The sequence below is a fragment of the Lutjanus erythropterus genome, chromosome 4, assembly GCF_056507025.1.
Source record: "Lutjanus erythropterus isolate fLutEry1 chromosome 4, fLutEry1.hap2, whole genome shotgun sequence".
NCBI classification, from domain to species: Eukaryota; Metazoa; Chordata; class Actinopteri; order Lutjaniformes; family Lutjanidae; genus Lutjanus; species Lutjanus erythropterus.
Genome location: NC_139320.1, coordinates 46,208,685 through 46,221,853, shown reverse-complemented (window position 1 = coordinate 46,221,853; position 13,169 = coordinate 46,208,685). Strand labels below are relative to the sequence as shown.

General features: G+C 40.9%; 1 protein-coding gene across 3 annotated transcripts in view; it reads left to right on the top strand.

Annotated features, from left to right (window-relative positions):
- Positions 1-13,169, top strand: part of LOC146329215 (leucine-rich repeat and fibronectin type III domain-containing protein 1-like protein) — a 295,854-nt gene that overhangs the window by 249,788 nt on the left and 32,897 nt on the right. For all 3 annotated transcript variants that reach the window (XM_084718151.1, XM_084718150.1, XM_084718149.1), the window contains exon 9: positions 7,241-7,893. In XM_084718151.1, the coding sequence (XP_084574277.1) occupies positions 7,241-7,893 (653 nt within the window). The remainder of the gene's footprint in view (positions 1-7,240; positions 7,894-13,169) is intronic.

Here is a 13,169-nt window from a genome sequence, read left to right as displayed (position 1 = left end):
CACAATTTGCCCTCATGTGAATGAAATAGTTCAGATTTTATCGTGAAGGGTGTGTCCAGGGTTAATGTCCATTGTGTGGAAGTATAGTTTTGGTAGTGATGATAATAAGCTTGGTATCGGTATCAAAGTCAACATGTTGGTATTGTGACAACATATCCTGTTAATTGTTCCGACCGAAGTCCACCTGCATGATGTGACATCTTCTTTATCATGTCTGATATGATATTCAATAACCAGGGGAGGAGGAAGCTAATTACAAATACTCAAGTCACTGTCTGTTTTCAAGTCTGTACATTTACTTGCACATGTATGCATTACACTATGTAATCTACTTAGTTATTTTTTTAAATCAGAATTGAATACTGAGTACAACTTGAATGAAGAAATGCTTTAATACTTGAAATGCTTGATTCTGATTGGTCAATTGCATTATTCTAAGGTCTATTATTTCTTTATAGCAGATTGTTTTAACAGATCATTGTTATGTAGAACAGGTCGTTGCTATGGACACAGTTCCCATTGCAGACTCTGGAGCAATAAAATCATTTTTAAATCAACAAAATCCTTTGTAAAATCAAGATTTGTGTAAAATTATTGATATATTTTGGTAAGTAACCTTGTAATAAGCAGGATAATGTATTATTGTGAAATAAACCCCATCAGGGTGATTCAAGACCCCTCCTCACAATAATGACCTGCTCACTGTACATTATCCCTTTCATGCAAACATTTAATCCGTATTTTTGTAGCCAATAATGCTATCTGATCACAAACCATGACATATCTAACAGCACATGAGTTGGGAGTAATGTAGACTGAACATTTGGAGAAACAGAAACTACTTTTGATTGAAAAAGTAATAAATAGTCTGAGTAGTTTTTGACAAGAATGCTTTGTATTTGCATTAAAGTATTTCTCTAAAACCAGTACTTTTACTTGTAATTGAGTCATATTTTAGTAATGTAGCTTTACTTGTACTTTTCTGCACTCTTTCCACCTCTGCCTTGATGATGAACCTGATGTAGAAGTGCAAATTTACTGTTAGTGTAAAACCTGATCGTGACAAAAAAGAAAACAAAAAAGTGTTTGTCATCTTGTTGAGCATAATCTGATTACTCACACTTTTTAAAGGTCAGCAGCAAATGGGTTTAAAGTTTAAATCATTTGCACTTTTGCAGCAGCAGCAAAAACTGCGCAGTGTTTGGTGTGATTGCTCTTCTCCACAGGGAAAAACAGTGCTTCGCACACATGCAAGGCTTTTGCCAGTTATCATGTGAAGACAGCCTTACTCCTGTTAAAGAAATAAATAAATTGGTGGGTTGAATGAATTACTTTGGGGAGCTGTTAGTTTATGCAATCATTTAAACACATTAATCAGGCTATTGTCATGCTTGCTTTATATTTTTGTGCATGTGTACAGAGTCAGATCACATGGCGAGCGCTAATCTGTTCAATTCAAACAGTGAGATAGTTTATCTGTTTGTGTATTTGAATAAGTCTTGCAGTCTTTTAGCTGTATGTGGGTGCATGTTCATGTGTGTGTGTGTGTGTTTGCATGCGTGCCTGTGGGTGTGATGATAAACCGAGGAGCGACAAAACATAACTGACTGTTGATCTGTTTGTGTGTTGTGTGTGTGTGTGTGTGTGTGTGAGGGAGCAGCAGAGATGTACAAATCATTAGTTTTGCTCAGCAGATCCGTGCGTCTTTGTGCGTCTGCGAGTCTGAATTGTGGAGGGAAGGAATCCATTAAACTGTTTAACTGTCTGTGTGTGTGTGTGTGTGTGTGTGTGTGTGTGTGTGTGTGTGTGTGTGTGTGTGTGTGTGTGTGTGTGTGTGTGTCCGTTGTTGAACCCATTAACTGAATAAATCATCCAGTATGACTGCGGTGTCAAATGGGCTTTCTGAACCATCGCTGCTTTACCCAGCAGTCCTTGTCCTTTTTTTTTAAGTCAAGACACGCAAAACCCAGAACTCCCGGTGACAAAGCTAATTATTGATCAGTTGGAAATGTTACATCAGCCCTCACACGTGTGTGCAACTGTCGATTTACGAAACACAAACAGATGCTAGCCAACGACCAAATAAAATGCCATATGCTGATTTGATTAGAAATAATTGAAGTTGCTGCCTCATTTTTTGTACATCTGGCAACAGTGTAGGGGGTAAATAAGAAAACCTGTTCACAAATCCTTGACATTAAAGCAACAGTTCACTCCAAAATCAAAAATACACATTTTTCCTCTAGCCTGTATTGCTATCAATGTAGACTGTATTGGTCTGAGGTGTGTCACAATTCTTGAAGAAACAGCAAATAAATTAGACAGGGAAAAGGCGAAAAATCCAGTAACCAGGGGACAAACAAAGTAAAAAACCACAAGACCAAACACAAGGAATGAATGCTTGAAAGCTGTGAACACGCAAGGAACGAAACATATAATCTGTCAGAGACATGGAAACGGGTTGATTGGTTAACACCCACCAAATGAGACAAAATGTATCTCAAAGCCTGTTGCACACTGTTTTGAGGAAACATGTCATTCAATTCAAGTTTTCATATTGAACGTGCCCCTGGTGAAAACAGTCAGAAATCAGAAGGGTGAGAAAAACAACTGAGGCAGATGGTCAATACAACAAAGCCATATAAGAGAAGCTCCTACAAAATAAAACAGGAAATAAGCTCAAAAACCCAAAACCATGACAAGTTGGTGAGTTTTGAAAATATCAGCTATAAAGATGTCTGCCTTCGCCCATATGATGGAACTAGATGGCACTCGGTTTATGGTACTCAAAACACCAAAATGAAACTGCTCACAACAAGGTCTGTGGAGTATCTTCAATAACCGGGTGCACTACAGGCTGGAGGGAAAATATGTACTTTTGTTTCAGTCCGTCATCGGCAATGACCTTTTTAAGTCAGTCTGTGGGAAATAAAGAAGAAAAACATTTGATGAAGGAGTCACCATTTAAGTATTACATTCTGTTTAGAACATTTAGGGAATCTTCTACTTAACAAATCCTACTTGTCTAAGTTTGATAAGGCAGATGGTGGTGGTATTTTATGTTTTAGTAACATCCCCCCATAGAATTTCCTCCACCTCATTCCTCCCACTCACTTATCGGTTCGCGAGCAGCTGCCTTTTAGCAAAGCCCCGGGCCAGTGGAAATTTCCCGGTTTGGTTTCTATTAAGAATCAAACCAGGAGAAGGGGGGGCACACACCGGGGGGTTTTCAAGCTGATTTTCACCAGATTTTGCCTTTCCTGACAATCGTAGGAGGAATTTTATTATGAAGAGATGCTAATGGTTGGCAAAGATTATCTAGGTAGCGTGAAGGGGTTCACTGATTCAGTTTCACCCAATTTGGTTGAATTAGATTAGATTGATTTGAGCTGCTTCAGTGATAACATAATTGATATTTATGACCTGACATCTGCACTGATCAGGTCCAGTGGTGTGTTGGGTGTACAGATTTATGCCAAGAGTAGATCTTCCCAGCCAATGCGAGCAAGAAAAAGAAGCGAGGGGTGAGCAAACCCTCACATCGAGCTCTTTTGCTTTACCCAGATTCTTTTTTTAGCATTTTTTTGGTAATGCATTTAACACTTTGTTATTGCACTTCAGATTGACTGGTGATTGTGTTTGTGTGGCCACAGAAGGATCCAACTGTCATATTTTGTTCAGTGTAATCAAATCGACGTGACAAACAGCTCACTGAAACGAAACCGGCTGACAGCAAAGTGGAAAATTTCAAGGACTGGCTAAGAATATAGCGCAATCAGTGGGGAGTAAAACCAAGAAAACTCAGTTTATCCACCTCTTTGAAATGAGGCTGAGAGTTTACTCATCTATTTTCAGATCAGCTGTATCAGTCAGTGAGGGTAAACAGTTACCCACCTCTGTTTTAACTACTATGTACCTGCATGCAAAACACACTGGAGCTCTTTCATTAGTTCTCCTCCATCATTATATATTGGTAAAATAACACCTCATACCCTTTCTGCCGGTTTCTCTCTTTTTGAAGTGATAGCAGTGGAATCTCATCATTAGCGCTGTGTGCTCATTTTAAAGGAATTGACCAAAACATGAAAGTTTGACCATTTTTTTTTTGCTGCTTCTAGCATTCAACTTTACATAAAAAGAAAATGTGTCACTTTAAATTTCTTTATTTGTCCTTAATTACAAACAAGAAATGTATTCATATTGTGAAAAGTGATGATCACTGATGAAAGTTGCTCCCTCTGTCTCCATGACAATTTAATTACCATCAGTCACGACTTTTACATAATGGCTTTTGAGTCAGCTTATTTAGCTCAGCAGAACACTTTTACACACCTCACTCTGTGTCATGAGACTCACAGCTTGTGTTTTCACGAACAGCAAAAATATGGTGCAAGTTTAAGCAATAAGTTGCTTGTTAAAATGGAAAGCGGTGTGTCAGACTGCAGATGTCGGTTCAGAAGCCCACATGTGCTTTGAGGACACGGCCAGCCCTGGTCTCCTACTGATTTCCCCCAAGTTTCTCCCCTAATAAACTATGATTTAGTTTGTCACACTGTGAAGATGAGAAGAGAGACAAACAACCATGTTATCTTTTTGTTCAAACACAGTTAGGACCTCCCAGACAGTAGTTTTTTTCTTTTTTTTGAAGTTTAATAAGGTGGACGGCGGTGCTGTATTCTGACTTTTTTATTTCAATACCCCTTTTGAAATTGCTTACGGGAACCCCGGTCCAACTCTGCTCTCAAATCATGCTGTTACCCTTCGGCAAGACATCAGGGCAGTTAAAGTTTCCTGGTTCGATTCTTATTAAGAACTCAGTCCAGGGATCCTTTCACACCAGACTTTGCAACCACACAAGGTCACAAAGGTCACAAACACACACACACACACACACACACACACACACACACACAGAAACACACACACAGCGCTATCTGCCAAGATATACTTCCTGGTGGAGGTTCAATGCCATCAATGAGCTTGGCACTGAGACTAGACCCTGCTGCCCACTGGCTCTCACAAACACACACACACACACACACAAGCCTCCCATCATTTCTATTTCACTCCGACTTTAGTGCAAAGCCTGTCTGTCTCTGTGCAGAGGTGGAAATATGTTTATGGGGGAGGAATGGGCATAGGCAGAAAGACTTAGATCGCATTGGGGAAAATGTGAATGAAGCAGAAGGGAAATATGATTTTGATAAAATGTAGTAGTGACATATGGGTGTTTGGCAATTCCACTACTTATTCTGAAGACCCCTGGAGAGAGCAGAGAGACAAGAGAAAGCAAAACCAAGGTAACCATAGAAGACGCATCGCCTCCTGTTAACCTGAGTGATGTTTTTCCCCTCGATTTCCCCTGGGAAAATATACTGACAAGGAATAACTAGAGGTAAAGTGTTTACCCTGGGAAAGACCGAGATACACATTGACAATGGCAAGAAACAGGAATGTCTTTAATCAGAGGCTGACGATTTCTACAGCTGTGGGGGGTGGATCTGTGTGAGTGTTTGTCAGATCGCAGCCTTATGAATTCAAACTCTGTGGGGAAATAAGAATGATGAGGTGGCTGTCGTGCCACAGGCAGCACCCGCATGGAAATATATGATGATAGTGCATGTGGCACCACTGCAGCTTTCATGGAATAGCACACAACAGAATACAAGGGAGCAATACAAACAGATGTAATCATAAGTCATTTTTGGGAGAGGATTTTTTTGTTGTTGTTGTTATGTGACTCTGCATCCCTTGTTTGATTGGTACAGTGTAGCGCTGGATGGACAGACAGAGTTGGACAGAGTGAGTTTGTGTTGGCAGATATTTTGGCTTTCTGATCCGGCTCTGTGCCAGTTGTAAATCTGGCTTCTATGAGAGCGGCCTCACAGTGCAATGTCATTGAGAGCATTGGTGTAAGATATTGTGGAATAATTTGGAAGGCAACATAATGGCCATAGTCTAATTAACAGTCTTTCACTCTACTGCAATTAAGACATCCATAGTTTTAACTTCTCACCTTGCTGTAATGAAGACCAGGTGATGTGGAGTGAAGTCAGAGGAGGAATGTTAATTGTTGTAGTCAAGAGAACCTGAACTAAAACAAAACCAAGACATTAAGGGGTTGACCCCAAGTCAAGCTCAAGGCCAAGGCAAGTCAAGATCAAGTCAGGGCCAAGACCAAGGCAGGGCAAGACTGAGTCAAGACCAAGACCAAGGCAGGGCAAGACCAAGTCCATACCAGGACCAAGGCAGGTACAGAAGAAGTCAGGACCAAGACCAAGGCAAGGCCAGATCAAGTCAAGACCAAGGCAGGGCAAGTTCAAACCAGCACAAGTCCTACACTGCATGACACATGATGAAATATGGAACATGCAAAATATTTGCATTCCTCAAATTGATCCGAAGGATCCACGTTGCCATAAAAACACCCACAGAAAATGAAATAACACTTGCCATGTATCAGAAGTTTACATAATGATGTCTAAACTGAAATGTTTTGCCAGCGGAAGGTGCTGCGTTTTGTCTAGTTTATTAAACTGAGCTGTCCCAATGGCTAAGGGCAGATTGAACCTCTTGCAGTATCTCAAAACCTGATCTCACTTTTTATTTTTGTTTACTGGTAATTTGGTTGAACCCACTATTTAAAGTAACTATTAATGATACATTTCAGTAAGTGTACATGTATTTGTGTGCATGTCTCTTATTTAAGGTAATTTTTGTTAAAACTGCCCTTTCCTGTGTCTGATTAAATGATATAATGTACATCTTTGCTGGTAAAGTTTTATTTTACAGGGGAAGTTCAGAGAACTGGGTATTTCAGTTTTGAAAATCTATGATTTTTGTGAAAGAGAAGCTCCATTTAAACCCAAAGAATCATTAATAAGTAATTCATAATTAATAACGTTTTTCTTCATCTACAGTATGATAAATTATTTGCTTGACAGATTTCACACTTTTGCATGTTCATCTGACTTACTATAGACTGACTAGAGTAAAAGACTGTAGCTCCTGGTAGGAATTAATGTGAATGGATGAATCTGAAGTTGAGCTGCTGAGTACAGTCTCTATTTTTCAGTTAATATCAAATTATATTTCCAGAATTGTCTTGGAAACTGTTAAGAACCCATTAAAAACTCACAGACCCATAAAATGAAGTTTTTTCTGATTGATGTATGTTGTTTTATGTTATTACATTTCCTGACATTAATATCTTCAATTCTTTTGTCTTTTTCTGTGGCAGGATGATTCCATCCAGCAGCAACGACTTCCTGGTTCGGGACCTCGCCGCTGGACGCAGCTACGATCTTTGTGTCCTGGCCGTGTTTGATGATGTCATCACATCACTGACTGCGACACGCCCCTTGGGCTGTCTGTCCTTCACCACGGACACGGAGTTCAGTCAGTGCCAAGCGTTGCACAGCCACTTCCTGGGTGGCACTATGATCATCATCATTGGAGGGATTATCGTTGCCTCTGTGCTGGTTTTTATCATCATCTTAATGATACGATACAAAGTTTACAGCAACCAAGGGGCAGGCCACGGAAAAGCAGCCATCGCGGCAACTGCGGCGAGGCCGCAGAGCAACGGACAGGGTGGAGGAGGCGGACAGGTCCAAGTCCTTCCTCGCTCTGCCTCAAAAATGCCTGACAGCCAGGACGACCAAGCGCTAGCGCCGTCCAGGGCCATGTCGCCTAGCAACACTCTGAGAGACACTGTTGCATTGGTCGAGGAGGAGAGCAGTGGACGGAGCATAATGACAAGGACTGACTCCTTGGCCAATGAGGAGTTGCTCTCGCCCACCAAGGCCCGCTTCTCCTCCAGGGTCGCCATTGAGATGAAAAGCAGACCGCCGTCTGTCGCCAAAGAGCCCACCTCCCCCAAGGAACTGGCAGGTATTAGAGAGTCTGATAGGGAGGAAGAGATATATATAGAGGAAGCAAGCAGCATAGCAAGGAGGAAGCATTTCAGGAAGGTGGAAAGACAGACTTAAAGAAGTTGAGGGAAAGAGCAGGGGTACGGCATATGAAAAAAAGAGTGAAACAGAAAGAGATGGAGGATGAGAAATAGACAATGTGCAATTGAGGGTGTGAAATTGAGCAAGACCATAACGGAGAGTGGAACAGTGAGAAACTGAGTGAGTGTGAACAAGAGAATGAATAAGAGAGATGCGATCGTCGTGCACTGGGAAGATAGTAAGAGAGACAGAGGGTGTCTGTAGAGCTGAAGTAGCATCTAGAGTGGTTAACTCTCTTCTCTGTCATTGTTGACTAATCAGGTCATAGCCTCTCCCACTCTGCTTTTTTTCCATATAAAACAAAAAATCTTGAATGAACCTGTAGTGGAATTAATTAATGAAGCGGAATGTAGTATAATTAATTTATAACCTCACATCGCCTAAGCTCATTGATTCTTGTTTTCTGCTCTTGCCAATTACCAGGCTTAATTTCTGAACAATGCAAGATAGTAACCAAAAGGCTTTAAAGCTGTCAAGAAGTTTAAGAAACTATTGATCTTACCAGAAACCAAACTTTTTGGGCCTTTCGCCAACAGATAGTTAGTTAGACTGTGTCTGTGGTGTCTGGTGTTAGCCGAGAGAGGGATTTGGTGTTGTAGGTGAGATCACCAAATTGCACCACACCTGGCATTAATTCAGGTTAGGGTTATTTCACCCCATAATCACCCCAAAATCAAAAATCCATAATTTTCTCCTGGCTTGTGGCGCTGTTTATCCATCTAGATTTTTTTGTGTGAGTTTCAGAGTTTTGGAGATATTGGCTGTAGAGACGTCTGCCTTCTCTCCAATATAATGGGACTAAATGGCATCCTGCTTGTGGTGGTGAAAGCACCAAAAAATACATTTGAATCCAACACCAGTGTCTCTTTCCAAACATCGTGACCTGGTTACTCTAAATAATTCACAGACCTTGTCGTGATTTCATAAAGAACTATTCTCTGTCTGTGGTATGATCTACAGGAACTACTTTAAAATCTACCAGAACTGCTTTCTTCCTCCTACATTAAACTGTTCACAACAGGGTTTGTAGAAAAATAAAGAGACACTGGTTTTGAATTCTTCAAATGTATTTTCTGGCGCTTTGAGCACCACAAGCTGAGTGCCCTTTAATCCCATTATATTGAAGAGAAGGCAGACATCTCTATGGCTGATATCTCCAAAACTTTGCAACTCACATCAAAAATATCTAGATGAATAAACAGCGCTACAGGCCAGGGGGAAAATATGTATTTTTGATCTTGGGGTGAAATGTCCCTTTATAAAAGGCACGAGCAGAGTGCTTAGGAGTGAAAGAAGGAAAATACTTCAGTAGAAAAGAAAGGCTTTTTGAATGTTAGCTGAATACCTTACTGAAAGAAATGCAAGTTCCTTATTTCACTTTTCTTCAAAAAAGTTTTAATGTCTCGAGGAAGTAAAAAAAAAAAAAACGGCATATTTTATTCATCATATCAGTGTGTATTCCTTGGTACAACATTTGTTACACGCTGTAAAAGACCCTGTAAGTCTCTGGAGGAGCTTATAAAGACAAGAAACATTTCACATGACCTTAAATGTGTCAATTTTGTAAATATTTTATTTTTATACATCTCTTTCCTTATAAAATATACATTAAAATAAAAATGATTTAAAAGCAACACATTCTGACAGTGCGCTTTTCAGGAACTCTCTTCATAAATTTAAACTTTCACTACAGTTTACTGTATGTGTGAATGTTTATACAGCTGTATACACTCGCAGTTCAGACTCTGCCCCCGGGGTGTTCACTATATACAGTAAATCCAAGCCGCTTGCTTTAGATTCAGCTGGAGTATAATTGAAGCCCTCCAGGGCTAACAAAGCAGAATCCAGCAGACACACAATTTAAAAAGAATATCCCATGCATAATGTACAACAAAGACAACTAATGCAGTCACGACTATTATTAATGTATATACTGCGGTATGAGATACTTGAAGAAGGCAGTGCAGAGGGGGAAATCAGCCCAACAAAAAGTGTGTGTTGGGGATTCACATCAATTAAGGGGCTGCGGTGATTAGAGCAGGACTGTGGGTGTGTTTATTTGTAGTTTTGAAAGTAACCACTGTGAAACAATCATAAAATAGCCTTTTATTTCTCAGATTCTCTGGCTTTCTAGCTACCTCCGCTCCCTCTCCTCATTCACTCTCTAGTTCACTCTCAATACTGCTGCTGTCTCTCAAACAAATGGACGCAAACCAAAAGAAGCTTCTTGGTATTGTTTCGCAGCATAGACTACAAGGCAAACGCAGAGATCAATGCTAGGTACTCAGAAAGTCTGATTGCCCCCTTACGTAATTGGCCACCGCAGCATGACAACCAGTTGCATTTCTCTTGTGTTTTTTGATTCTGTTTTGATTTTTCACCACTGTTTTTTTTTTTTTTTGTCCAGATCTCTTGCGGTCCCCATTGCCGCAGACTAAAAGCACTGCCCCCTTTCAAAATGAATGGAACACTGGCATTTTCGCCACAATGCCTGATTTGATGTCAATAGAGCCTGAGAGGCATACCAGCAACAGCAGTAAGCCATTCAAACACTTAGCAGAAGCCAAGGGCTGCAATCAAACTTCACTTGTACAAACTTTATTCTACAGTGTTCTTCACAGTGATTAGAAATGCTGAAATACATAGAAAAAAAGTAGGACTTAAAGCAAGAAAAAAAAGGGTTGTATGATTTGCTATGAAAAGAAGTGCACACCAAAAGAAGGCTGGATGACCTTGGCAAGTGTAACCAAGATTCATGATGAAAATTTGCCTCTCTAACACAAATAAATTAGAAAGTCTGCGCTATTAGCAAAAACTCATTTCTTAAGTTCCAGTGAGTTACAACAGTTACAACCCAATTTGATGTACTGGAATTGGTTAATTTCCAACTTGAGAGCTATTAGGACTACTTGAGCTCTAGGCTTCCATTCGTGTCTCTTGATCTCCCGCCTCTCTTGTCTGCTCATGGATTGACCTCTTGTGCCGGCTTTGATAGAAGTATTTTTAGTCTCCACAGTAGTGGCCACTGGCTTACTGACAGAGAAGAGCTGTCAGACAGCTCTGGGACAGTTAGCAAGAAACAGAGACAGATACAGAGAAATTTTGTCTACTAAAATTGTAATTATTCAAGATTGTCATTGTGCTGTCACAGTGTTATTCAAGTAGAGCAAAAAGCACTACAGTGAAAGCAACTCTGATTATACCATTATGATATACTGCTTCCTTAACATGCAAGATACTGAGGAGAAATTGCTTTTATTTAACTCAGTGTTTGCCAGCAAAAGCTATTAGATAAAACCCACTTTTATATAATAAGGCCCTGGTTCTCTTGATTCAAGCTGTTGAAGTGAATTACACATACTCACAAAGATTGTTCGACATGCTCAGTGGTGCTATATTAGCAGGAATCCACAAGAGCATGTGAATTTTTCTTTTTGGGTAGATTTTCCCTGTGCTAAGCCCACTCCAGTGCACTTCCCCTTTAACACTAATCCACTCAGGAAATTGGGGTTTCATTAGAACGAATAAATGGAGACACCATTACACATGAGTGGCTTAAACAGCTGAGTTGAAATACTTTATCACCGGCTGATATGTCATTCAATTGGCCTCTCTGAATGGGTTGAAATGAGGTGTCATTGAGCCTCACGTTGACAGCAGGGAGGAGACGAGAGATCTGCGCTGACCGCAGCAGCTTAGCCGGCAAGTTCAGGGAAAGTTTTCACCTTCGTGAACTCTGTCAGATCGGTAGTCAGTCTGACATTTATGACCACTGGTGGACACAGAGGGGGGGCAAGGGGGTGATTGCCCTCCCTATGTTTGAGAAAACACTGCAAAAGTGCCCACTTGGATGCAACCATGGTGCAATACCCTCTGGATGGTCCAGTGTCCAGATAATGTGATAATATGTGCCTTATAAGGTGCCCCTCCAGTGGACAAAACATGATAATGTGCCCTCTAGAGTGTCCTTCCAGTGCAGCAAACATGATGAAATGCCCTCTAAAGTGTTCTTCCAGTGGACAAAACATGATTACGTGCCCTCTAAGGTGCCCTTCCAGTGAAGAAAACATGATAAAGTGTCCCCTGAGTTGCCCTTCTTGTGGATAAAACATGATCAAGTGTCCTCTAGAGTGGCCTCCTAGGGAAGAAAACACAGTGAGGTGCCCTCTACATGTGCGAAAATTAGATGACCTCTTGTTGCCTCTAGATAGTAAATATTTAATTGTTTCCTGTGTGTACAGACATTTAATAGCTGTTGTACTTTGAGTCACATATTAAACTATTTTAATCCAAACTTTCAGGACACTGGTGCCCCACCCCACCCCTGTCCCTCAGACCACCTGGGTTCGCCACTGTTCATACCATAATTCAATGCTGGACACCTGCTCACATCACAGTGTGATGTAATTGTTCCATGAGAGAACAGTTGCAGAGATATTCAATGTCATCAAGTGCTATCATGGGTATTTAGTTGTCGCAGAACTTTTTTATTTTTTCACCTCTGAATGAGTGGGAGGTTTGTGTATGTAGCTCAGTAAGTGCACTGAGAGGTTGATGGCCAAAGTGGAGTTTGAAAGGAGAGGAGTTGGTGGGTGCTCATTAGGGCTGCTACAGGCTAGAATTTTGCATACTGGGATCAAGAACTTTTACTTTGTTGTAGCACTGAGGTGCCACCATATGCGCAAACTCCAACATTTCCCCAATAGGCCTAATTAACAGCTCTAGCCTCATCTCAACCTTTACTGACTGAAGTGTGTCAGTCAAAGGAGCTTCCAAAGAGCATCCCCGACTACCACAGGAAAGACAAACAAGACAGTTATTAGAGTTTTTATTTTGGCACTTTACCCGGGGAGGGAGAAAGTTACCGCCGGCCTTTGTGTTCTTTGTTTCCTCCCTTTGATTCCAGGATCGTTGGCACTTTGAGGGCAACCTGCAATGAGGGATAATACTCATGTGTTTGTACAAAGGCTGTTGGGGTTTCTCAGGGTGTAGCTGTGTCTGTGATGTGTTTCACTGGTTGCTGCATTGCAGAGAGAGGCAACATTGATCTGATCAGAGAGAGAGCCGCAGTGAGTCAGAGCGCCTGAGGAACAGAGCAACTGACAGATACACAGAGAGACCCCATTAAAGGCCCACGGTTGTCAAAAGTGTGAC